Source organism: Haliotis rufescens, unplaced genomic scaffold, assembly GCF_023055435.1.
Source record: "Haliotis rufescens isolate VD_foot unplaced genomic scaffold, xgHalRufe1.0.p SCAF_11, whole genome shotgun sequence".
Taxonomy (NCBI): domain Eukaryota; kingdom Metazoa; phylum Mollusca; class Gastropoda; order Lepetellida; family Haliotidae; genus Haliotis; species Haliotis rufescens.
This window is the reverse complement of record NW_025963791.1, coordinates 43,436,631-43,461,940: the sequence shown is the minus strand read 5'-3', so window position 1 is coordinate 43,461,940 and position 25,310 is coordinate 43,436,631. Positions and strand designations below refer to the sequence as shown.

The following is a 25,310-nucleotide window of genomic DNA, read 5'->3' as shown; positions in this document are numbered from 1 at the left end:
GAAACATTTAGTTGCATTATTGATGCCGTTCTCCTTTGTTATCTTGAGCAGGGGCCTGGCCCTCTTCCTCCTGGTACTTGTCACGTGGACATGGGCTACAGCTGCTGTCTTGAAAGTACTGACCAGCTGGACATTTGTCTGGAAAACATTAAAAGTTCCTGTGCTCAGCAGCATGCAAACAGAGGAGAAGTAAAGGGGTTCTTTGTCGTGCTCACCTGTCTCCCTTTAACACACCAACAATACATGACAACAACATTCCTTCAACATCTACAGTCAGACTTAACACTGCAACCATAGATGTAGTTCTCTTTCGTCAAAGGTTCCGGACAATTTGTTGAAAATGAAAGCAAATGTTATATGAAATATTTTAAGAAAACAATATGAAGAATTCTGGACTTCCTCATTGATAACCTTAGTGTGAAATTGAAGATTGGACATTTTGGCAAGTAGTAGGTCTCCTCATACGCACCACTCCAATCCTTGGTCATCTAGTAATTTTTTCATTTGAGACAGACAAAACAGCTGACTGCCAGAAGGACAGCTATCTGCAACATCGATTATTACATATTGACCAGATGTGGGTAACAACTGATATTAACAAGAATAAGAGCTGTTTCGCAAACTTTAATAGTGATTCATTAACACATGCTTATGATGTAGTTGTAATCATATAATGGACTCTGCTTTTAGTGGAGATTTCGTATAATTATGGAATCGTCCTGCATCTCGGTGCTAGAAGGACAGCACTTTGCTACATGGAATACACATTGACCAATACTTGGAAGTAAATGACATCCGCCTGCAACTGAGTGCCAGAAGGACAGCACTTTGCTACATGGAATACAGATTGACGAATACTTTGTAAAAAGATGAATCGTCCTGCAACATGGTGCCAGAACAGCCATCTGCAACATGGAATATTACATATTGACCAGATTTGGGTAACAAATGAGATTGTTAATATAAGAATTATAGCTGTTTTCCAAACTTTATATCGTGATTCATAAACACTTGCTTATGATGTAGTCAGAATCATAAAATGGACTCTGCTTTTAATGGAGATTTTGTATAATTATGGACATTGTACATTGTCGCTTTAATGTATATATAGTTTAAGGTTATCATGTTAAGATCACACTTTATCAATAATAATACAACAATTATCTGGAGATTAACACATTCAAACACTTATTGTTTTCATATGGAGAAAACACATGCGGTAAACATAACATGTCATTCTATCCCGAAGTTCTTATTGCCATTAGGCCTGATGTGCAGTGCTCGAAAAGCAGAAGTGTTCCATAACAAGTATGTGTAAAGTCCAAAGGTATTGAGCAAGCAAAGGAAAGCAAAGCAAAGCAAAGCAAAGCAAAGCAAGGCAAATCCCTCACCCTTCCATCACGTTCCCATCACTCTCACGACACGCTCTCGTCACCATATTGATTTAAAGCATTCATTTGAGTCCAATAATGAATATTTGAATAATTTCTCACTTGCTAGTGCTATTCATCTTGAGTTACAAACACATTAAACTGCACATTTTCGATAATATATTTTCGATAAAACAAGAATAAAGCTTGTTAAAATATGATAGTTTCGAATATTCTTATTAAACCATGCCCACTATGTATCTGCCAGGTACGCTATACTGGAGGAGAAGAACTTGATTCACTGCCAGTCAGTAATTGGGAAATGTTACTGTGTTACTATTACTTGTAATCAGTTGACCATGGGAATAAATGGTACAGTGTTCAACTGGGAGAAGTCGAACCGGGATTCGAACCCACAATTATAGGTTTCTGGCGTGCCCAAGGGACGCAACTCTGCACAGCGAATCGCGGCACCTTGGACGACTGGGCCACCCGTGCCCCCCGCTTCCTCTGAAGGAGGCATTGGTGTTACCTCACGTCATGAGGATGACGAAGATTGTGATGAACACTTAAGATCGAACTTCTTAAATGTATTTTTTTCAAACGGTTAATTTCGACACGATCTCTCGGATGACAGAGCACCAAGCAAACATTCCTAATTATTCCGTTGCCGCGAAAATAAAAGAGAGACGAGTTATCGGCAAAGTGACGTGGTTCATGTTTGCATGTGCAGCTCGGGGTGCATTTGGGTGAGATATATGTTTCTCTTCTCCGGGAACACAGCAAAAGACTTTTCCACTACCTTTGGAAATGGGATAAGGTAAGTAATTTGTATGATAAGGTGAAATAGATGTCCTGAAATCTTCAGGCACCACTGTGTCTGGAATATACAGTTTTGATGTGTACTGACCACAAGATCCAGACTTCAACACTGAGCCCGGTGCGCACGACGTCGATGAACCTTCAAGATTGATCGGACCGGATGTTATGCCAGTCGGAGCCTAAAACACAATACAGAGGTCAGGAGGTAATTCTGCTACAATGTATGTATATCATCCCTTTACACTGATATACACTTACACCCCTATCTCATGGGTACATGCACTGTCCTTACTCCACTTTATTACCCACCATTGCCTCCAACATTTTTAGTCACTTGATATCATGCATCCGGGATTCTTTCTGGTCATATATTTGAAAGAATGACAAAGGCATTTGAGTACTTGAGTACTGAGCTAACCAACACGTGACTGAAACCATTTTTTTTACATTCTGAAAATACGAGGATTTACAGATTATCGTGGAATTATTTTGGGAAATGTGAAGGAGAGGACCTGTCGTACGGACAACACGTAAGTCCCAACAGGGTCGGTCACTCTCTAAATTGCACAGTCGGATCATAACATCAGAATAGCAAAGGGGGACGATATGGTAAGCGCATCTGTTGTTTTAACATAACGACACCTATGGCATCCGGCACAATGAATCAATGAGAGAACAACAGTCCCGAACACGCTAATCCTCAGGAAGCAACAAATATAATTTATCAGTTAGAACAGTAAGACAATAGCTGGGTATCTGTGAGTAATATTACCTTTTACTTGTCATCTGTTTATCAAAGTAGCAATCAAAAAATTTGGAGTATTAAAGGCCAAAACATTCAACTTTTTACATTGAAGCACCAGACCAACATGTGAGTTCATAAAACACTGCAGTTTCTACGTACTGAATTGAGTCTGTGACAGCTTCAACCACATTAGTGATAGTAGGTAGTGATAATCCACTCGCACACTGGACTCTGATTTTGGAAAACGTTTTATGGCTTTTATTTACATATTTAAGCCTGGTACATTACAAACTTATAAAGAATATTTGTCCCTGAAGGTTGATAAATTATCTTGCATGCAATGCGATGAGACAGATTCTCATGAATGCACGACGGTCTCACACACCAAGGTGATCACTGAACCTGAAACATGTACAGACTTACCAGGACTGGGGTGGCAGCAGCGTTATCGTCCAGAGCCTGCACCAGCAGCGATTCAGGACTTCTTGAAAGAGTGTTGTCTGTGTTGGGTATTTGCTCTCTGTCACCAAAATACAACTATATTATTGTTTGTTTGTCTGTCGGTTTCAGCAACGCAACAGCTACATGACGGATGGCTGTAAATAATCGATTCTGTCAGCGACTGACATCACAGGCATCGATTCATGCTACAGGGATGCTTTACTGCACAATCAACAAAGTCACCGAGCTTGAACAACGATCCATTTAATCGCCTCTTATGACAAGCATGTGTTGCTGTGGAACTCACGTGTTATATGAAAAAGGACATGACATAATATCTATTCAAAGCCGTAGAGTTATTGGATATTTACAATTGTCCTCATACATTTGCAAAAATAATAATTGGAGGTTGAGTGTTTTTCACTTACGGGAGATTTGACGCTTTTACTTCAGCAGTGATTGTTTCTCCTGTTTGCCTCTTCCTGCGGGTCCCTCCGCACGGAACTATGATGATGATCGCAATGTTACCACAGGAACTGCCCTGACAGAGGCCCGGGAACACGCTTGCACGGATTGTGATTAAGAACCTGATCTGTGCTGTGATCGTGTTATGAATCAAAGTCGGGTTCTGGCATGACGTTACAAAGAATGACATCCGTACTGTCACTGTCTTGAACACAGGTGCCCGTGTAGTAGCTTCAAGAGGAAGAAAACACAGATTACGACAGTATACACAATACGATAAAGAAAATAGTGTAAGAAAATAGAACTTGATGGAGAAGCTAAACACTCTATGTCACATCTAAGGAAATTTCAATGTGTAGAGCCAACTTCCATATCTCACCTTGGAAGTCCAAGCATGTCTTTGATCCTGCAAATGCCGTAGTCTGACCAGTAGGACAGAAGTAGCAGTAGTCGCTGATGTTGGGTTTCCGGATCTGACCGATTGGGCAGGAGTCACATGCTTTTGTTAGTCGATTATATCCAGTTCCCTCAGCGCAGTCAGCTGAAGAACAGACCGTCGTGATGATATGGTGAGTTTGGGGCTTATTTGACATTGTGTTTAATGAAATATAGGAACTAAATGTTTAGTAGATTTTTTCAAACATAATCCTGATTATGATTGTATAATATATGTGAAATTCTAGACATTAATTTACAAAGTGACTGAAGTACAACCTTTCACAGCGGGATTGAAGGGTCAGATGAAAGGAGCTTACATTAATGACACAGCCAAGGGGATGGAATTGCCAATATGTTTTATGGAAGATGCACAAGTATCTTCATGAGCGAAATATAACATCTGTCTTGATGTTCATCAAAGCTTGTTTTGCAATGGAATTGGCAAAATATAAGAACATATTAAGATACAGCTTTGTAAACAATGAACCGTAATTACAAGATCTCGAGACCACCTGCTTGTTGTATACCGGAAGTACCACTATATGATCGATGCTCATTATGTCAGTCACTGGATTGTCTGGTCCAGACTCGATTATTTACAGACCACGTCATATAGCTGGAATATTGCTGATTGCGGCGTTAAACAACAAACAAACAAACCACTATATGAGGGCGAGTGACCCCCAAGAGGGTGTCAATCTGAGAGGGTAAGATCATGGAAAATTGGACAATACAGGCAGCAATATTGCATTATGCCATAGTCAGTATGAGGGCAGTGTGATCATATGTTGACAGCTACAGAAATACTAAAAACTAGAAATGACACTGTGATCATAACATTGCAATAACAAATGAAACTAACGGTCGCTTCAAACAATATATCAATAACAGAACTCGACAGTTCGAAATCCTCTTCAGTGAATACTTATATATCTACAAGGGATACATGTGGTTACTTCTTACCGATACACTGGGCTTTGTCTGTGGCATTAGTAACAGAGAGAAATGTAGTCGTGTTCACGTCACACTTTATACAAGATGTCTGTCCTCTGGTCGGCTGGTAGAACCCCTTGCCGCATGTCTGACAACCCTGGTTCTCTTTCCTGAAGTAACCTGGCTGACAGTCAACTAAAACAGAACAAAACATTCGATATGTGGCAATATATGGCAAATGCGTCCTTCTAATACTTGAAGGATAAGTACCATACCTTTGATAATATAATATTTAATAAAACTGAGACTTTATTGCTCTGCATTTTCAAGCAAGTAGATGGAGCTACAAGAGTACTCCGCATGCCACTCGTATTATCATGCAGATAAACAGGCGACATAAACATCCTTATGTATTTCTTGTCATATAACTTTGTTTTGGCTACAAAGAATAGTTACACAATCCAAAATAAATGTTTATTTTTTAATTTTATGAAAAGAGGACAATATACACTAATCAAAAGAAGTTGTGGTCAGCAGTAGATTGACGTTAATAACTGCTTAACGAGTAACAGACAGGTAATGAAACCAGATGTACAGTTAGGATAAGGATTAACAAGACAAGCTGATTACAAAGGCCTATTGCTTGATAAGCTCTTCACAGGCATACGATGTGTAATACCCTTGATCTCTGCTGATCGACGGTTTGTGACAACGTATTTTTAAAGCTTCTGGGAGTTTTCCTTTTGTGAAGTCCTGATGGTTGGTAGGTACTGAGTACTGAGTACTGATCTAGACTACCAGTTGTCGGACTTTAATTTTTTGTGGAAGCCTCAGTGGCTTAGTGGGTTAGATCGCTGACTTTGTGTGCGATTAGGTGCTTCACTCTGGCGGTGTGGTTTCGAATCCCGGACTGGACTCAACACAAAACAAGGACGAGAATGTGTATTTTACCAGGAAAGTGTTACCCCGAATATAACATATGTTACATTTGTGGCACATTTTGTAAATGTTCTGGTCGATCAACGTTATTGGATGATGCCATAATATGAAGCAAGTATTGATTGATGGGGATGTACCAAGGTCACAGTTGGCTTCTTGAGTTGCACCCGTCAAGGTCGTTGTCCTGCCGGTGGGGCACAGGCGACACTGAGTGGTGGTTCCTGCTGTGGGCAAGAAGGTGCCAAGGGGACACGGGATACACGAGCGTGACGTCACATTAAGGTATTTCCCTGCGCCACACGAAGCTGGAAGGACATCACAATGGATTTGGGCAATTGATTCATCATACATTTTTTTTCAACATTTGATCTTGAAAAGTGTCAATCAAGGTTTGTGAATGGCTGTGTTAGTATTTAAACATGTCCTACAAAACTATTTTGACATAACGACATTTATTGATGAAAACGAAATTTCCTTGTGCTTATATCAAAATGTGTAATGCTATATATGTGAATGACGTACTTACCAGCTCTTTGTCTATAGGAGAAGATAGTTATAACAATATTTTTTCTAAAGTTTCACTTTGTTAAAATATATCCCGTATGCTTCTCATACACCATGACTACAACTTATACAAATTATACGACTGCTGCACAGTTGGAGGAGAAACACTCACGCATGCAGTCGTCCGCCTTGGTAGAGGCATTCTGTAATGTGATATAACCAGCGGGCGTGCAGGTGATGCACCTCGTCTTGCCACTTGACGGCTGGTAGGTGCCCAGCATACATTCATTGCACGCTCTGCGGTCACTGGCTGGACGGTACTGACCAGCCGGACACAGCCCTGGAAGCAATTGACAAAGATTAAGACATGACAAAGATGTATTATCATCCGATGAAGACAAAGCTGTCATCACTGACATTATCACACGATCTGCCACCAAACGATGCGTACATAATTGTGTAATAAAACGTTTGAAATGAAGGCAAGTGTATGGAGTTGAGGTGAAATGGGATTTTACGTCGTGTTCGGGATTATTGCACTTATATCATCGACGTGCATGCACTTGTGTGTGTGGTTGCTTGTACCAGTTAATGACGGATTCATAGTACTATCCCACTCAGATACCATGCCGCAGTTTGACATGAATACAATACTCAGAGAAAGTATGCTGACTCTGAGCCGACCAGTACTTGTTTTATCCCCTTAACGCCTAGGGAGAAAATATTATTTTTAACATCTTTCGGTACGGGGATCGAACCACCGATCTACCACTCTCTGGGCACCATGCACCAGGCTACGTAAGCGATCAATCACTCTCTGGGCAGGCGGCCCATGCACCAGGCTACGTAAGCGTTCAATCACTCTCTGGGCAGGCGGCCCATGCACCAGGCTACGTAAGCGATCAATCACTCTCTGGGCAGGCGGCCCATGCACCAGGCTACGTAAGCGATCAATCACTCTCTGGGCAGGCGGCCCATGAGCCAGGCTACGTAAGCGATCAATCACTCTCTGGGCAGGCGGCCCATGCACCAGGCTACGTAAGCGATCAATCACTCTCTGGGCAGGCGGCCCATGCACCAGGCTACGTAAGCGTTCAATCACTCTCTGGGCAGACGGCCCATGCACCAGGCTACGTAAGCGATCAATCACCTGTGGTACAAAGACAGACCTTCATTGGGCACCGTTAGTTTCGGACTGTACCAGTAATGCATTCAGGGTGTTTGTTTTACACCTGCCAGGTGAGAATGCCAACATCTGTGTTTATTCACTCAATAAATAATTGGCCATGAAGTAAACTTATTCATGAATGAGACGATATTTGTGTGGTTTGGAAATGCGTATCTTTTTTTAGTGTCGTGGTTCATAACATTTGATCGATTTGCCATTATTATATTCCTACGTATATCCTTCCACGTGCGACCTGTGAAGATCCGGGTAAGAATAGGTCTTTAGCAACCCACGCTAGTCGTTAGAGGCAACAAGTGGGATCGAGTAGTCAGGGTCGCTGACGTGGTTGATGCATGCCATCGTGTCCCAATTTCATGGTTTGATGCTCATTATATCAATCACTGGATTGTGTGGTCTAGGCTTATTTACAGGCCGCCGTCACATAGCTGGAATATTGCTGAGTCCAGCGTTAAACAACAACAACAACAACCTTTCCGGTGCGCGGGAAAAGGTGGGTGGAGCGGTGGCTGCATGTTCTACTTACTATAACAGTCACTTTCCGCCGTCGAGGCGTTGTTGGAGGTGATGAAGCCAGTGGTACAGTTGATGCAGGACTCGGCCCCGGTGTTGGGCTGGTATGTTCCTACGTCACAGACGCTGCAGACAGTGCGGGAACTCCGATACTTCCCCGCGGAACACACGACTGCAACAGCACATTGGTGAACATCGTTTTGACATTGTCAGGATACCATTATTGTAAGTGACTTGAGTCTGCAATGGTTTACTAAATAATGCACCGTGACACTCTCCACGATGCTCTACCTGATAATGAAGCTCTACCCGATAATGACGCCCTACATGAAAATGACGTTCTACATGATAATGACGCTTCAGGTGATAATGACGCTCTACATGAAAACGACTCTCTTCATGATCATGACGCTCTACCTGATAATGAAGCTCTACCTGATAATGACGCCCTACATGATAATGATGCTCTACATGAAAACGACTCTCTTCATGATTATGACGCTCTACATGATAATGATGCTCTCAATGATAATGACGTTCTACCTGATTATAACGCCCTACATGGTTATGACGCTCTTTATGATAATGATGCTCTACATGGGGATTACGCTCTATATGATAATGACGCTCGACACGAAAATGATGCTCTCCATGATAATGACATTCTACATGATAATGATTTCTACCTGATAATGATATTCTACATGATAATGACTCTCTTCATGATTATGACGCCATACGTTATGATGATGCTCTACGTGGTAATGACGCTCTACAAGAAAATGATACTCTCAATGATAATGACATTCTACATGATAATGATGCTCTACCTGATAATGATACCCTACATGATAATGATGCTCTACATGATTATGACGCTTCAGGTGATAATGACATTCTACCTGATAATGATAATTTCTACATGATAATGACTCTCTTCATGATTATGACGCCATACATGTACATTATGATGATGCTCTACATGGTAATGACGCTCTACACGAAAATGATGCTCTCAATGATAATGACATTCTACATGATAATGACTCTCTTCATGATTATGACGCCATACAGTATGATGATGCTCTACGTGGTAATGACGCTCTACAAGAAAATGATGCTCTCAATGATAATGACATTCTACATGATAATGACGCTCTACCTGATAATGATACCCTACATGATAATGATGCTCTACATGATTATGAAGCTTCATGTGATAATGACGTTCTACCTGATAATGATAATTTCTACATGATAATGACTCTCTTCATGATTATGACGCCATACATGTACATTATGATGATGCTCTACATGGTAATGACGCTCTACACGAACATGATGCTCTCAATGATAATGACATTCTACATGATAATGACTCTCTTCATGATTATGACGCCATACATTATGATGATGCTCTACGTGGTAATGACGCTCTACAAGAAAATGATGCTCTCAATGATAATGACATTCTACATGATAATGACGCTCTACCTGATAATGATATTCTACATGATAATGACTCTCTTCATGATTATGACGCCATACATTATGATGATGCTCTACGTGGTAATGACGCTCTACAAGAAAATGATGCTCTCAATGATAATGACATTCTACATGATAATGACGCTCTACCTGATAATGATATTCTACATGATAATGATGCTCTACATGATTATGACGCTTCAGGTGATAATGGCATTCTACATGATAATGACTCTCTTCATGATTATGACGCCATACATTATGATGATGCTCTACATGGTAATGACGCTCTATATAATAATGATGCTCTACTTGATAATGGCGCTCTATATGATAATGAAACTTAAAATGATAATGACTCTCTTCATGATTATGACGCCATACATCATCATGATGCTCTTTATGGTAATAACATTCTACATGATAATGACGCTCTACCTGATTCTGATGCTCTACATGGTTATGACGCTCTATATGATAATGATGCTCTACATGGGGATTACGCTCTATATGATTATGACGCTCTATACGATAATGATGCTCTCCATGATAATGACAATCACATGATAATGACACTCTACCTGATTATGATGCCCTACATGATAATGACGCTCTACATGGTAATCACGCTTTACGTGGTAATGGCGCTCTATATGATAATGATGCTCTACATGATAATGACGCTCTATATGCTAATGACACTTAACATGATAATGATGCTCTACATGATAATGACGCTCTATATGATAATGATGTTCTACATGATAATGACGCTCTATATGATAATGATGTTCTACATGATAATGACGCTCTATATGCTAATGACACTTAACATGATAATGATGCTCTACATGGTAATGGCGCTCTATATGATAATGATGCTCTAAATGGTAATGGCGCTCTATATGATAATGATGTTCTACATGATAATGACGCTCTATATGATAATGACGCTCTACATGATATTGACGGTCTATATGATTAGGAGGCTTAAGATGATAATGACGCGCTACCTGATAATGATATTCTACATGGGGATGACGCCCTACATTAAAATGATAGTCTACATGATTATGATGCTCTACATGATTATGACGTTCTAGGTGATAATGACGCTCTATATGATAATGACGCTCTATATGCTAATGACGCTCTATATGATAATGACGCTCTTCATGACATTGTACATGATAATGATGCTCCTCATGATAATGACATTCTACAAGAAATCGGCGCTCTAACTAATAATGACGCTGTGCAGGATACTGTCATGGTTCATGATAATGACACTCTGTATGATAATCATGATACAGGATAATGGTATTATCTCTGTATGATAATCATGATACAGGATAATGGCATTATCTCTGTATGATAATCATGATACATGATAATGGCATTCTTCATAATAATGACACTTAACATGATAATGTCGATTCCTGACAAGGTTACAATGTGTGAAGCCCATTTCTTGTGTCCCCCGCCATGATATTGCTGGAATATTGCTAAAAGCGGCGTAAAACCATAGTCAGTCAGTCAGTCAGTCAGTAACATGATAATGGCGCTCTGCAGGATAATGACGCTCTCTGTGATAATAAAACCACAGAAGGAATATGGCGGAACCTCTACTGGCGTATATCTCTGACACATACTTAAGCAATCTGTTGCCATATTTGATCCTGTCGCTTTTGTGGTAAATCCAGTGTCACATGTTGTACAGTTTGTCTGCCCTGACGCCGGCTGGTACTCCCCGACTGCACACATCTGGCAGGTGTTGTCCGCTGACCGGTACTGCCCAGCAGGACACACCGCTGAAATACACCAACACCTGCCATAAGTCTCATCCTGTTTGTATAAATATCGACCTTGACTCCATAATGATAATATTTCAGGATCACATCCCATAACCTACTAATACACGTGTGCACATGCACATACACAAAACACACACACACACACGCACGCACGCACGCACGCACGCACGCACTGAATGATTACTGTTCGTGGCTGATATATCAATTGTCATATCAACAAGGAATGTTTTACCTTTTTTGTTTGTTTGCTGTTTAACGCCGCACTAAGCAGTATTCCAGCTAGATATCGGCGGCCTGTAAATAATCGAGTCTGGACAAAACAATCCAGTGATTGATATATTGAGCATCGATCCATGGAATTGGGATACGATGACATGCATCAACCAAGTCAGCGAGCCTGACCACCCGATCCGGTTAGATGGCAAGAAGTAGCCCACTCCTCTCACTCTCATAACTATTGGTCACCGGGTACAATGTATAAAGCCCATTTCTGGTGTCCCCTGCCGTGATATTGCCGGAATATTGCTAACAGCGGCGTAAAACCATACTAACTCACTCACTTACTCACCTGGAGGACAGACGAGCGTCAGGTTGCCTATTTTCTGGGTAGTCTGGCCGCGACTCTGAAATATAGACAAGTATGATATGATTGTTATTGACTGCATTATTTCGTGAACATACAGACTAGGCCAGTAGGAAAATCCCCTAAATTAATTACACCTAGACATTGCAAAGTGCGTGAATTCCTGTTGATGATAGTCTATAATTGATTAACAGTTCCATCTGCTACAACAGGAAGTGTGAACAGCATTTATACATGCACAGATTGTGAAACTGTTGGAAGAGATATCAAGTTGTTACCAACTACTCTATGGTGGACATTTCATTTTGATCATCAAAACTGATAAAAAGAATTGACATTTTTATGATTATGGGAGCATGTCTACCTGAAAATGGATATGTCAACTTGACTTAATTTGGAATGGACCTTATGCTGTTTCTAGATATTTACTTAAATCATTAAGTTGAAGTAAACATTCAAGTAGGAATGAGTGAGTGAGTTGGATTTAATGCCGCTTTTAACAGTATTCCAGTCACATCAGGGCGTGTCAGCGTAATGTGGGAGGAAAGCCCGAAGTGATGAAGGTCTCAGACGTTTACCACTTCGGTGAAACCCACGAGCACGGGTATGGTGCTGACAAACCTAGAAACATAATAGGGGCGAACATGGATTCGAACCCACAATTATAGTTTTCTGGCGTGCCCAGGGGACGCAACTCTGCACAGCGAATCGCGGCGCCTTAAGCGACTGGGCCACCCGTCCCCCCCACCCCCCCTCAAAAAAAAAGTAGGAATGAAGAATACCAACATATTTGACAGTTGATGCAAGTATGTTTAAAGGGAGACAACTCAAGTATGGCGTTGCCACACATCACCTCGTTAATTGTTAATTTTCCCAATAATTAATCCCAATTCAATTTTCTATCATCATAATCTGTATTTGTTCACCAAATATGGCAAATAATCACCAACATCCTGATTTAAGCCTGCATGAAGAAATCATTTTCCCCTTTTTCTACCATATTTTCCCCAATAAATAAAATGGCTAAAAATATATTTGCCAGAGGTTGATTTTGGTTGGGTTTGGTATGGTGTGACAGAATATGTATATGATTCATTTTAACATAAAATTTGTCTGTTATCAAAAATGTCTAGGTGTTTCAATTTTTCTACTGGCCTAAACCAAACAAGTTGTATAAAGAACAGAAGAAGGCGGATGAGTTCATTTGTAAGAAGGGATATAAGTGTCTGGCATCAACATATAACGGTAACCTCAGTATATCTGGAGCACACCCTGACTCACTTTCACATTGAGATATTAAATTCAACTCCGCCATCAAGTATGGGAGATAGTTCTGTGGACATATGATTATTTTATTTCAATGAATGCGACATTCCTGTGTAGATACTAGTACATGCTTAATAACGGGTTAGTATCTACACAAAGTCGCATTCATTGCTTTAAAGAAGTTGTGTATCCATAGCACTGTCTCTCTTGTTCGGCATGCCAACTTCTCATCGGCACTTCACCATCCATTTGACAGGTTGTGGTGTATATGAAAACAGTTACCGTGGACGTCGTGCTCAGTGTACTGCAGCTGTATGACGGTGATGGGCGCTAAGATGTTGAGGGAGCTCCTGCCCGCAATTAACCACGCTTTCCCACCATGATAAAAATAAACAGAAAACTTGGTATCTTCTGAAATCAAACAATGAAATCCCTCCCAGCAGACACACTGTGTTAATCAACTCCAGCGGAGTGGAATTCAGTGGGGTGTTTATCAGCTGTCTTGCTATTCTCCAGATAACAACTGGGAGGGCGTGTTTCTGGGTGTTGGCCGCATTGCTTTCTTGTGTATTTAGAGATAGGTGGCGTAGAGTTGGGTGGTGTAGGAATGGGTGGTTTAGAGATTGGTGGTGTAGAGTTAGGTGGTGTCAGGCTTGGTGGGTAAGAGATGGGCAACTGGGTGGGCAACTGGATGATGGCCGCATTGCTTTCTTGTGTATTTAGAGATAGGTAGTATAAAGTTGGGTGGTGAGGGAATGGGTGGGTTAGAGATGGGAGGTGTAGAGTTGTGTGGTGCAGGAATGGGTGGGTTAAAGATGGGTGGTGTAGGGATAGCTGGGTAGGAGAGAGGTGGTGTCGAGTTGGGTGTTGTATGAGCGGGTGGGTTAGAGTTGGTTGGTGTAGGAATGGCTGGTTTAGATATGGGAGGTGTAGAGTTGTGTGGTGTAGGGATAGCTTGGTAAGAGGGAGGAGGTGTCGAGTTGGGTGGAGTATGAGCGGGTGGGTTAGAGTTGGGTGGGGTAGGAATGGCTGGTTTAGAGATGGGTGGTGTAGAGATGGTTGAGTAGAGGTGGGTGGTGTAGAAATGGGTGGGGTAGAGATGGGTGGTGTAGGGATGGCTAGGTTAGAGATGGGTGATGTAGAAATGGGTGGGGTAGAGATGGGTGGTGTAGGGATAGCTTAGTTAGAGATAGTTGGGATAGGGTTGGGTGGTGTAAGAATGTGTGGGGTAGAGACGGGTGGTGTAGAGATGGGTGGTGTAGGGATAGCTGGATTAGAGACGGGTGGTGTAGAGATGGGTAGGGTAGAGATTGGTGGTGAAGGGTTTGGTGGGGCAGCAATGGGTGAGGCAGGGACAGGTGGTTTGGGGATGGATGGGGCAGCGATGGGTGAGGCAGGGATGTGTGGTTTAGGGTTTGGTGGGGCAGCAATGGGTAAGGCAGGAATGGGTGGTTTAGGGTTTCGTGGGGCAGCGATGGGTGAGGCAGGGGTGGATGGTTTAGGGTTTGGTGGGGCAGCGATGGGTGAGGCAAGGACAGGTGGTTTAGAGTTTGGTGGGGCATCGATGGGTGAGGCAGGGATGGGTGGTTTAGGGTATGGTTGGGCGGCGATGGGTGAGGCAGGGGTGGGTGGTTTAGGGTTTGGTGGGGCAGCGATGGGTGAGGCAGGGGTGGGTGGTTTAGGGTTTGGTGGGGCAGCGATGGGTGAGGCAGGGATGGGTGGTTTAAGGTTTGGTGGGGCAGCGATGGGTGAGGCAGGGGTGGGTGGTTTAGGGTTTGGTGGGGCAGCGATGGGTGAGGCAGGGATTGGTGGTTTAGGGTATGGTGGGGCAGCGATGGTCGAGGCAGGGACAGGTGGTTTAGGGTTTGGTGGGGCAGCGATGGGTGAGGCAGGGGTGGGTGGTTTAGGGTTTGGTGGGGCAGCGATAGGTGAGGCAGGGGTGGGTGGTTTAGGGTTTGGTGGGGCAGCGATGGGTGAGGCAGGGGTGGGTGGTTTAGGGTTTGGTGGGGCAGCGATGGGTGAGGCAGGGGTGGGTGGTTTAGGGTTTGGTGGGGCAGCGATGGGTGGGGCAGAGATGGGTGGGACAGACGGCGGGGAGAAAGGCGGGAGGTGATTAAATACAAGAGCGGTGTTCTTTTTCATTTGAAGTAAACAATGTTCCAACAACCTTGTCCTTTCTATGTGAGTGTGTGCTAACAAGATCACTGAAGTCGGTCACGGGGAACACGCGCCATGTTAATACATCTGCGCAGAAGTAAACATGTCCACTACACTTCACAATATTAAATACCACGAAGTAAATTCAGCTTTTGTCATTTTCGTTGATTTGACGATAACATGTCCTTCACGTGATTTCTTTAACAAGCAGTTTGTGTTCAAATCCAGGGCCTTTCATTTGCCAAGCTCCGCCAATCGTGACTTTACGCTTCGGCGAGCGGCTTGATGGGGGATATTGTCACCCGACGCTGACTGCGCTCAAAAAGGAAGTCCCCCCCGTCATACGAAGATGCTTATGACATTGTACATCTTCGATTTCTGTACCATTCATATTTAAGTTAGGTTTACGACTAGGGTTTACGTTACGGGTAAATTGAATAGATTCAGTTTTTTGGGGACTAAATTTAACTTGCCATATGGCAGCCCATTCTGAAATTCTGTCCAAGTCATTATTGAAATCACGAGCCGCTATATCAGGATCTGCTATGATTACATACATTGTACATTCATTGACGCTGTTGTTTTTATGAATATGAAAGATTCAAGTTTTTTCCATAGTGATTAGAATATCTTGCGGGTTGAAGAGAGAAATTGAATAGTTTAGAAAGGATTGGCGCTATTCCGTAAGCTGTACTTTTAAGTATCTTATACCCAACGTCATCAGGGCCAGTTGCCTTTGTGGTTTCCACGGACAGTAGTATATCTCAAACTTCATGTTCCATCAAAATTACATTTGCTAACAGTTTATCAATTTGATCTAATTCTAAAGTTGGAAGGTCCATATCGGGATTACATATGCGCGATGTGATCACAAAGAAGGTATTGAAATTATAGCAATATCCTTGGAATTATCATACAACTATCCCCACATGTGATGTCGGATGGAGTGACACTCATGTTTACAAGTGATTTCACTGAGTCCACGTATAGTGTGTTGGCTATCACTGTGTCCATTTCGTTCTGGGAATGAGGAACTGTGTATGTGCGTCTCCCCAAGGTTAAAAGCCACCACAACGAACCGCCGAGTTGCCATCTGAGCTCCAGACAAGCTTGCTATCAGACAGTGCGACAGATGTTCAGGCTCTCAAAACACTGTACATGGTGGCGTATGCTTTCTCTGCAATGCGTGAGTTATCTCTTCGGTGACACCTCCGTGCAAGAGTATTGTCAAAACAAACGTAATCAGGGTGAACTTGGGATTAGAATCAACGACCATAGTTTCAGGCACTCTACTCAGCGAATGTACAACTTGGCCACTGTGTTCCACTTTACTCTTGTTTAAGTCTTCACCTTTGAGACATGTTCCAATGCTTGCTATCATCTGCTTTTTACCCACACAAAAGGCACTGGTGTTTTAGATCCAGCTGCACTCAAATACATATATTCAGAGATAGGACTACTGAAACCCTCTTAGCAGTTAGTCGCTAAACATTATTATCTACATCCCGCAAATACGTGTTCATTACCTCATATTGGTTTTTGAAAGTCATCTTCTTGTCTGATTAGCTCACACCATGATTGTAATGGAGTCAGAAGCATTTCTGTACCTATCGGAAGACGTGCCTCTGCTACAGACACAGTAATCTGCTAACCGGTAGGTAAAACTAGGTATCTTCATGCATGATTTTTTTCACAACAAAGGGAATGGTTCGTAATTGCCGGCCTTGACTGTGTTCCGTTTCAACTCATCAGTCCGCTCACTACACACTAAATTATCACCCCCTTTTCATCTTGATCACTGATTTTCTGATACATTTTAAAATAAGTAAAATCTCTAATCTGTGTAATTCTTAGTTTACATGCCATGCTGCATATTAATTATCCAATATGCATCCCATGGTACTATAACATATACCATCGACATGTAGACTTGCTGGGTCTTCTTGTTATTTTGAGAATGCTTCAGTAATTCCTCTGAATGTTTTCAGTTAACAAAAATGATTAATGCCAAAACGTGCAGACTAAAACATCACATATACACTAAAACAACACATGTACACTAAAACAATACTTGCAACTAGAACATTTGTACACTAAACCAACACATGTACGTGTGTGGTTTGAGGCAACGACTCCAACAAATATACAGCGTGAAAGCACACTCACTCATTTATATCCAACCAACAATACTTTACAACGAGCACTTGAACATTTGACAAATGTCATGCTTCTAGCCTAAATACGATCGCTCTGACCAGGAAGAGTAATAGTAGACTGCAGAAAACATTCACGGACAAAGGGGGAGATAAAACTCAAGGGAGTGGAAATCCTGTCTGACCACCTGATACAGCTTATTGTCTGAAATCTCCCCACCTCTATCAAGTTTATGCACGACAAAGGTGCGCCTGGCAAAGAGAGTTAATGTGCTCTCCCTATGCTTATCTACCAACTCTATTCCCAGAAATTTCAACACGTTGTTGACACAGTTGGATCATCGTTTGTGATTCAGTAGATTTATCTGAGTTAGTGCATGTCTGTTGCGCCGTTTAGGGTCGTAAGAATATAAGTGCACTTTATGTTACATGGGTATATCATGGGCTAACCACGATGCCGCACTATGACTGAGTCGTGTTGACCTCGTGTTGCACCAGTAAGAGCTGGGAGTTGTAACGTGGGTAATATCCCTTTCGTGCTGCTCTGATGATTTCCAGCTTTTGTATCCAGTTTACTACCTGTCACTAGATACAACAATGTAACGGAATTCTGTCTATATAATGTTGTATATTTTTGAAACCCTTATATACCTTTCAGATTGTACCTGAACGACTGTATTGTCAGGTACATGGTTGTTCTCACAATCTGTTTTACAATCAGTGTCGTGTTGGATGTCGTCATTACCTGTAAAACCACCACCACAAGAACATGACTCATGGTAATATCGCAGTCCTCCACAACACCCTCTATGACTTTGGTGTTAGTATTGGAGTTCCAGTGACAACATCCACGATGATTATGTTGTAATATCGCTGTTCTCACCAAGTCTCAGTATGACTTCGGTGTTAGTGTCTCGACAACACTCAATGTGACATCAGTGGTAACATGGCAGTTCTCCAGGTCGACAACGCCCAATATGACTGCTGGTAGTATCTCAGTCCTCGACAACACTCAATGTGACATTGGTGGTAATATGACAGTTCTACAGATCGACAACGCCCAATATGACTGCTGGTAGTATATCAGTTCTCGACAACACTCAATGTGACATTGGTGGTAATATGGCAGTTCTCCAGGTCGACAACGCCCAATATGACTGCTGGTAGTATCTCAGTTCTCGACAACACTCAATGTGACATTGGTGGTAATATGACAGTTCTACAGGTCGGCAACGCCCAATATGAGTGCTGGTAGTATCTCAGTTCTCGACAGCACTCAATGTGACATTGGTGGTAATATGACAGTTCTACAGATCGACAACGCCCAATATGACTGCTGGTAGTATATCCGTTCTCGACAACACTCAATGTGACATTGGTGGTCATATGACAGTTCTCCGGGTCGACAACGCCCAATATGAGTGCTTGTAGTATATCAGTTCTCGACAACACTCAATGTGACATTGGTGGTAATATGACAGTTCTACAGGTCGACAACGCCCAATATGAGTGCTGGTAGTATATCCGTTCTCGACAACACTCAATGTGACATTGGTGGTAATATGGCAGTTCTACAGGTCGACAACGCCCAATATGACTGCTGGTAGTATATCAGTTCTCGACAACACTCAATGTGACATTGGTGGTAATATGACAGTTCTCCAGGTCGACAACGCCCAATATGAGTGCTTGTAGTATATCAGTTCTCGACAACACTCAATGTGACATTGGTGGTCATATGACAGTTCTCCAGGTCGACAACGCCCAATATGACTGCTGGTAGTATATCAGTTCTCGACAACACTCAATGTGACATTGGTGGTCATATTACAGTTCTCCAGGTCGACAACGCCCAATATGAGTGCTTGTAGTATATCAGTTCTCGACAACACTCAATGTGACATTGGTGGTCATATGACAGTTCTCCAGGTCGACAACGCCCAATATGAGTGCTTGTAGTATATCCGTTCTCGACAACACTCAATGTGACATTGGTGGTAATACGACAGTTCTCCAGGTCGACAACGCCCAATATGACTGCTGGTAGTATATCCGTTCTCGACAACACTCAATGTGACATTGGTGGTAATATGGCAGTTCTACAGGTCGACAACGCCCAATATGACTGCTGGTAGTATATCAGTTCTCGACAACACTCAATGTGACATTGGTGGTAATATGACAGTTCTCCAGGTCGACAACGCCCAATATGAGTGCTTGTAGTATATCAGTTCTCGACAACACTCAATGTGACATTGGTGGTCATATGACAGTTCTCCAGGTCGACAACGCCCAATATGACTGCTGGTAGTATATCAGTTCTCGACAACACTCAATGTGACATTGGTGGTCATATTACAGTTCTCCAGGTCGACAACGCCCAATATGAGTGCTTGTAGTATATCAGTTCTCGACAACACTCAATGTGACATTGGTGGTCATATGACAGTTCTCCAGGTCGACAACGCCCAATATGAGTGCTTGTAGTATATCCGTTCTCGACAACACTCAATGTGACATTGGTGGTAATACGACAGTTCTCCAGGTCGACAACGCCCAATATGACTGCTGGTAGTATATCCGTTCTCGACAACACTCAATGTGACATTGGTGGTCATATGACAGTTCTCCAGGTCGACAACGCCCAATATGAGTGCTTGTAGAATATCAGTTCTCGACAACACTCCATGTGACATTGGTGGTAATACGACAGTTCTCCAGGTCGACAACGCCCAATATGACTGCTGGTAGTATATCAGTTCTCGACATCACACATGTGACATCGGTAGTAGTTTGCAACATTACCACCAAAGCCATCTTGGGTGTTGTTGAGAACTTATATACTACCACCAAGGCCATATTGGGCGTCGTCGACATGGAGCTCAATTTAAGAACACTTCTGCTAATTAACATGCATTCATAGATGCATTCTGGTAGACCACCTTGAATGAGTGTTGGATACGTTTTCCTTATCACGAAAAGAGTCCATTTCATTTTGATCAAACGTGTCATGTTTTGGGGATTTATCTCACTGAGACGCACCAGAACAGTAACAGAAGATTCCAGGAATTCAGTGGATGAATGTGTGGTTTGGGTTTTGAAAACAACATAACCAGGTACAGCGCAGGTGGGCACGGGTGGCCCAGACGTTTCGTGACCCGATTCGCTGTGCAGGGTTTCGTCCCTCGGGCGAGCCAGGAACCGATGATTGTGGGTTCGAATCCCGGTTCGCCCCGATTATGTTTCTGTGTTTGTCAGCACCATACCCGTGCTCGTGGGTTTCACAGAAGAGGTAAACGTCTGAGACCTGCATCACTTCGGGCTTTCATCCTACAATAAGCTGGCGCGCCGCGATATAACTGGATTACTGTTAAAAACGGCGTTAAACCCAACTCACTCACTCACTCACTCAGCGCAGGGGATGAGTTTTGTCGTCTTCCAAACGACATACAACTCATACATAATTGAAAGAAATTTTTGTGAAATATTGTGAAAAAGATTACGGTAGTGAAGATTGTGTGTGCGGAGGATTGGCAGATAATTTGAGGAATAGCTTATTCGAAATAAGTTTCAAAATAAGATTGCTGTCTTCGTATCACGCCGAAAGGTATCCCTAACACCCGGTATTTATAGAAAGGCGGTATCTCCGAAAAGACGGAATAGATTCACAGAAGTATATCACACACGAAAAGATTACACTGGAATACATCACACTGCAGTAAACCACACTTGAGTACATGCCATTAGAGTATATCACAATGGAGTACATCAAACTGGAGTACATCCCATTAGAGTATATCACAATGGAGTACATCAAACTGGAGTACATCCCATTAGAGTATATCACAATGGAGTACATCACACTGGAGTACATCCCATTAGAGTATATCACAATGGAGTACATCACACTGGAGTACATCCCATTAGAGTATATCACAATGGAGTACATCACACTGGAGTACATCCCATGAGAGTATATTACAATGGAGTACATTACACTGGAGTACATAACTCTGTAGTAAATCATACTCGAGTACATTACACTGGAGGTCATCACAATGGAGTACATCATACTCGAGTACACTGGAAAACATGACACATGGGTACATCACATTTGAGTACATTACACTGTTGGTACAACAGTCTGGAGCACTCCAAACTAGAGTAAATCAAATGTATAACTTAGTTAATGCATTTTCCCTATTTACAGTGCAGAATAGCTGGCTATTAATGCCCACCTTCCTCGTTCAGAGAAACAAAGGAAGACAACTAGGGAGCATATCAGTACTGATCTACTTACCGCAGTGAAAACTGACATCCCCAGCACCAGTAGAAGAAGACGTGTACGGCTCTCCATGGTTGGGAAGGATCTGTCCGCCAAGCCATCCAGATACATCCTTTCCTATTGCCTCGAGTTGACAGAGCGGCAACAGGAGTTTCAGTTTAGTCTGTGTAGGGAACGAGGGGGTTCTCCCACCCGTGACTGACTGAGGTTAGCTTTACTGCGATATTTGTGTGATCTGTCTTTTGTGGTGCTCTGCTTTATGGTGTACTCGACAATCCCGCTCTACACCGGGTGCACACAACAACCACCACTACGTACACAGGATGCATACGACAACTTCCACTACACCAGGTGCACACAACAACCTCCACTACACCGCGTGGACACAAAAAACCTAGTCTACACCAGGTGCACACAAAAAAACTCAACTACACCAGGTGCACGCAACCCTCCTCAACACCAGGTGCACACGACAACTCTACTCAACACCAGGTGCACAAGACAACTCTACTCAACACCAGGTGCACAAGACAACTCTACTCAACACCGGGTGGACACAACGACCACTACTACACCAGGTGCACACAACAACCCCCACTACACCAGGAGCACACAACAACCCCCTAAACACCAGGTGCACACAACCTCCACTACACCAGGTGCACACAACAACCCCTTAAACACCAGGTGCACACAACAACCCCTTAAACACCAGGTGCACACAACAACCCCCTCAACACAAGGTGCACACAACAACCCCTTAAACACCAGGTGCACACAACAACCCCTTAAACACCAGGTGCACACAACAACCCCCACTACACCAGGATCACACAACAACCCCCTAAACACCAGGTGCACACAACCTCCACTACACCAGGTGCACACAACAACCCCTTAAACACCAGGTGCACACAACAACCCCTTAAACACCAGGTGCACACAACAACCCCCTCAACACCAGGTGCACACAACAACCCCTTAAACACCAGGTGCACACAACAACCCCTTAAACACCAGGTGCACACAACAATCTCCACTACACCAGGTGCACACAACAACCCCTTAAACACCAGGTGCACACAACCTCCACTACACCAGGTGCTCACAACAACCCCTTAAACACCAGGTGCACACAACAACCCCTTAAACACCAGGTGCACACAACAACCCCCTCAACACCAGGTGCACACAACAACCTCCACTACACCAGGTGCACACAACAACCCCTTAAACACCAGGTGCACACAACAACCTCTTAAACACCAGGTGCACACAACCTCTACACCACCAGGTGCACACAACAACCCCCTAAACACCAGGTGCACACAACCTCCACTACACCAGGTGCACACAACAACCCCTTAAACACCAGGTGCACACAACCTCCACTACACCAGGTGAACACAACAACCCCTTAAACACCAGGTGCACACAACAACCCCCTGTACACCAGGTGCACACAACAACCTCCACTACACCAGGTGCACACAACAACCCCTTAAACACCAGGTGCACACAACAACCCCTTAAACACCAGGTGCACACAACAACCCCCTCAACACCAGGTGCACACAACAACCCCTTAAACACCAGGTGCACACAACAATCTCCACTACACCAGGTGCACACAACAACCCCTTAAACACCAGGTGCACACAACAACCCCTTAAACACCAGGTGCACACAACCTCCTCAACACCAGGTGCACACAACAACCCCTTAAACACCAGGTGCACACAACAACCCCTTAAACACCAGGTGCACACAACAACCCCTTAAACACCAGGTGCACACAACAACCCCTTAAACACCAGGTGCACACAACAACCCCCTCAACACCAGGTGCACACAACAACCCCTTAAACACCAGGTGCACACAACCTCCACTACACCAGGTGCACACAACAACCCCCTGTACACCAGGTGCACACAACAACCTCCACTACACCAGGTGCACACAACAACCCCCTGTACACCAGGTGCACACAACAACCCCCTAAACACCGGGTGCACAAAACAACCCTCCTCAACACCGGGTGCACACAACAACAACCACTACACAGGATGCAAACATCAAACCCTTACTACACCGGGTGCATACGACAACCCGTCTCTGTCCGACGAGCACGGGACGGATCTACCTGACAAGCAACCCGGATACATCCCTGTCCTACACTTATTGGGTGCTACACAACCACTGCACTCTACAGCAGGTAAACACCACAACCAAATTCTACAGCAGGTGCGCACAACAACCCCACTCTACAGCAGGTGCACACAACAACCCCACTCTACAGCAAGTGCACACAACAACCCGACTCTACCGCAGGTGAACACAACAACCCCACGCTACAGCTGGTGCAAACAACCACCCCACTCTACAGCAAGTGTACACAAAAAACGCATTCTACAGCAGGTGCTCACAACAACCCCACTCTACAGCAGATGTACACAACAACCTCACTCTCCAGCAGGTGCACACAATAACCTCACTCTCCAGCAGGTGCACACAACAACCCCACTCTACAGCAAGTGCACACAACAACCTAACTCTACAGCAGGTGCTCACAACAACCCCACTCTACAGCAGGTGCACACAACAACCCCACTCTACAGCAGGTGTACACAACAACCCCACTCTACAGCAGGTGCTCACAACAACCCCACTCTACAGCGAGTGCACACAACAATCCCACTCTACAGCAGGTGTACACAACAACCCCACTCTACAGCTGATGTACACAACAACCCCACACTACAGCAACCCCACTCTACAGCAAGTGCACACAACAACCCCACTCTACAGCAGATGTACACAACTCCACTCTACAGCAGGTGAACACAACTCCACTCTACAGCAGATGCACACAAGCCCTCAACACTACCACAGTTGCACACAACAACCCTATTCTACCGCAGTTGCACACAACCACCCCTCTGTACAGCAGGGGGAAAAAACCACCCCATTGTACAACAGGTGCACACAACGACCCCACTCTACAGCAGGTGCACACAACCATGCCACTCTACAGCAGGTGCACACAACAACCCTCCTCAACACCAGGTGCACACAACAACCCTCCTCAACACCAGGTGCACACAACAACAACCACTACACAGGATGCAAACAACAAACCCTTACTACACCGGGTGCATACGACAACCCGTCTCTGTCCGACAAGCACGGAACGGATCTACCCGACAA

The 25,310-nt window shown here is 43.5% G+C and overlaps 1 protein-coding gene across 3 annotated transcripts; it reads right to left on the bottom strand.

Moving 5' to 3' along the window:
- LOC124126033 (sushi, von Willebrand factor type A, EGF and pentraxin domain-containing protein 1-like) lies at nt 1-22,257 on the bottom strand. Of its 3 annotated transcripts, XM_048392800.1 has the most exons (13): nt 22,118-22,256; nt 12,227-12,281; nt 11,497-11,655; nt 8,370-8,528; nt 6,830-6,997; nt 6,291-6,458; nt 5,245-5,409; nt 4,223-4,384; nt 3,807-4,074; nt 3,361-3,457; nt 2,281-2,371; nt 470-545; nt 1-138 (listed from the first exon to the last, which is right to left on the bottom strand). In XM_048392800.1, coding segments are annotated over exons 1-13 (1,665 nt in total). In that variant the 5' UTR covers nt 22,214-22,256; the 3' UTR covers nt 1-137. The 3 variants fall into 3 exon arrangements, with proteins under 3 accessions (XP_048248757.1, XP_046345417.2, XP_048248758.1); XM_048392801.1 differs by lacking the exon at nt 1-138 and having other exon boundaries at nt 534-905; XM_046489461.2 differs by lacking the exon at nt 1-138 and having other exon boundaries at nt 492-2,371; nt 22,118-22,257.
- Nucleotides 22,258-25,310: the final 3,053 nt, after the last annotated feature.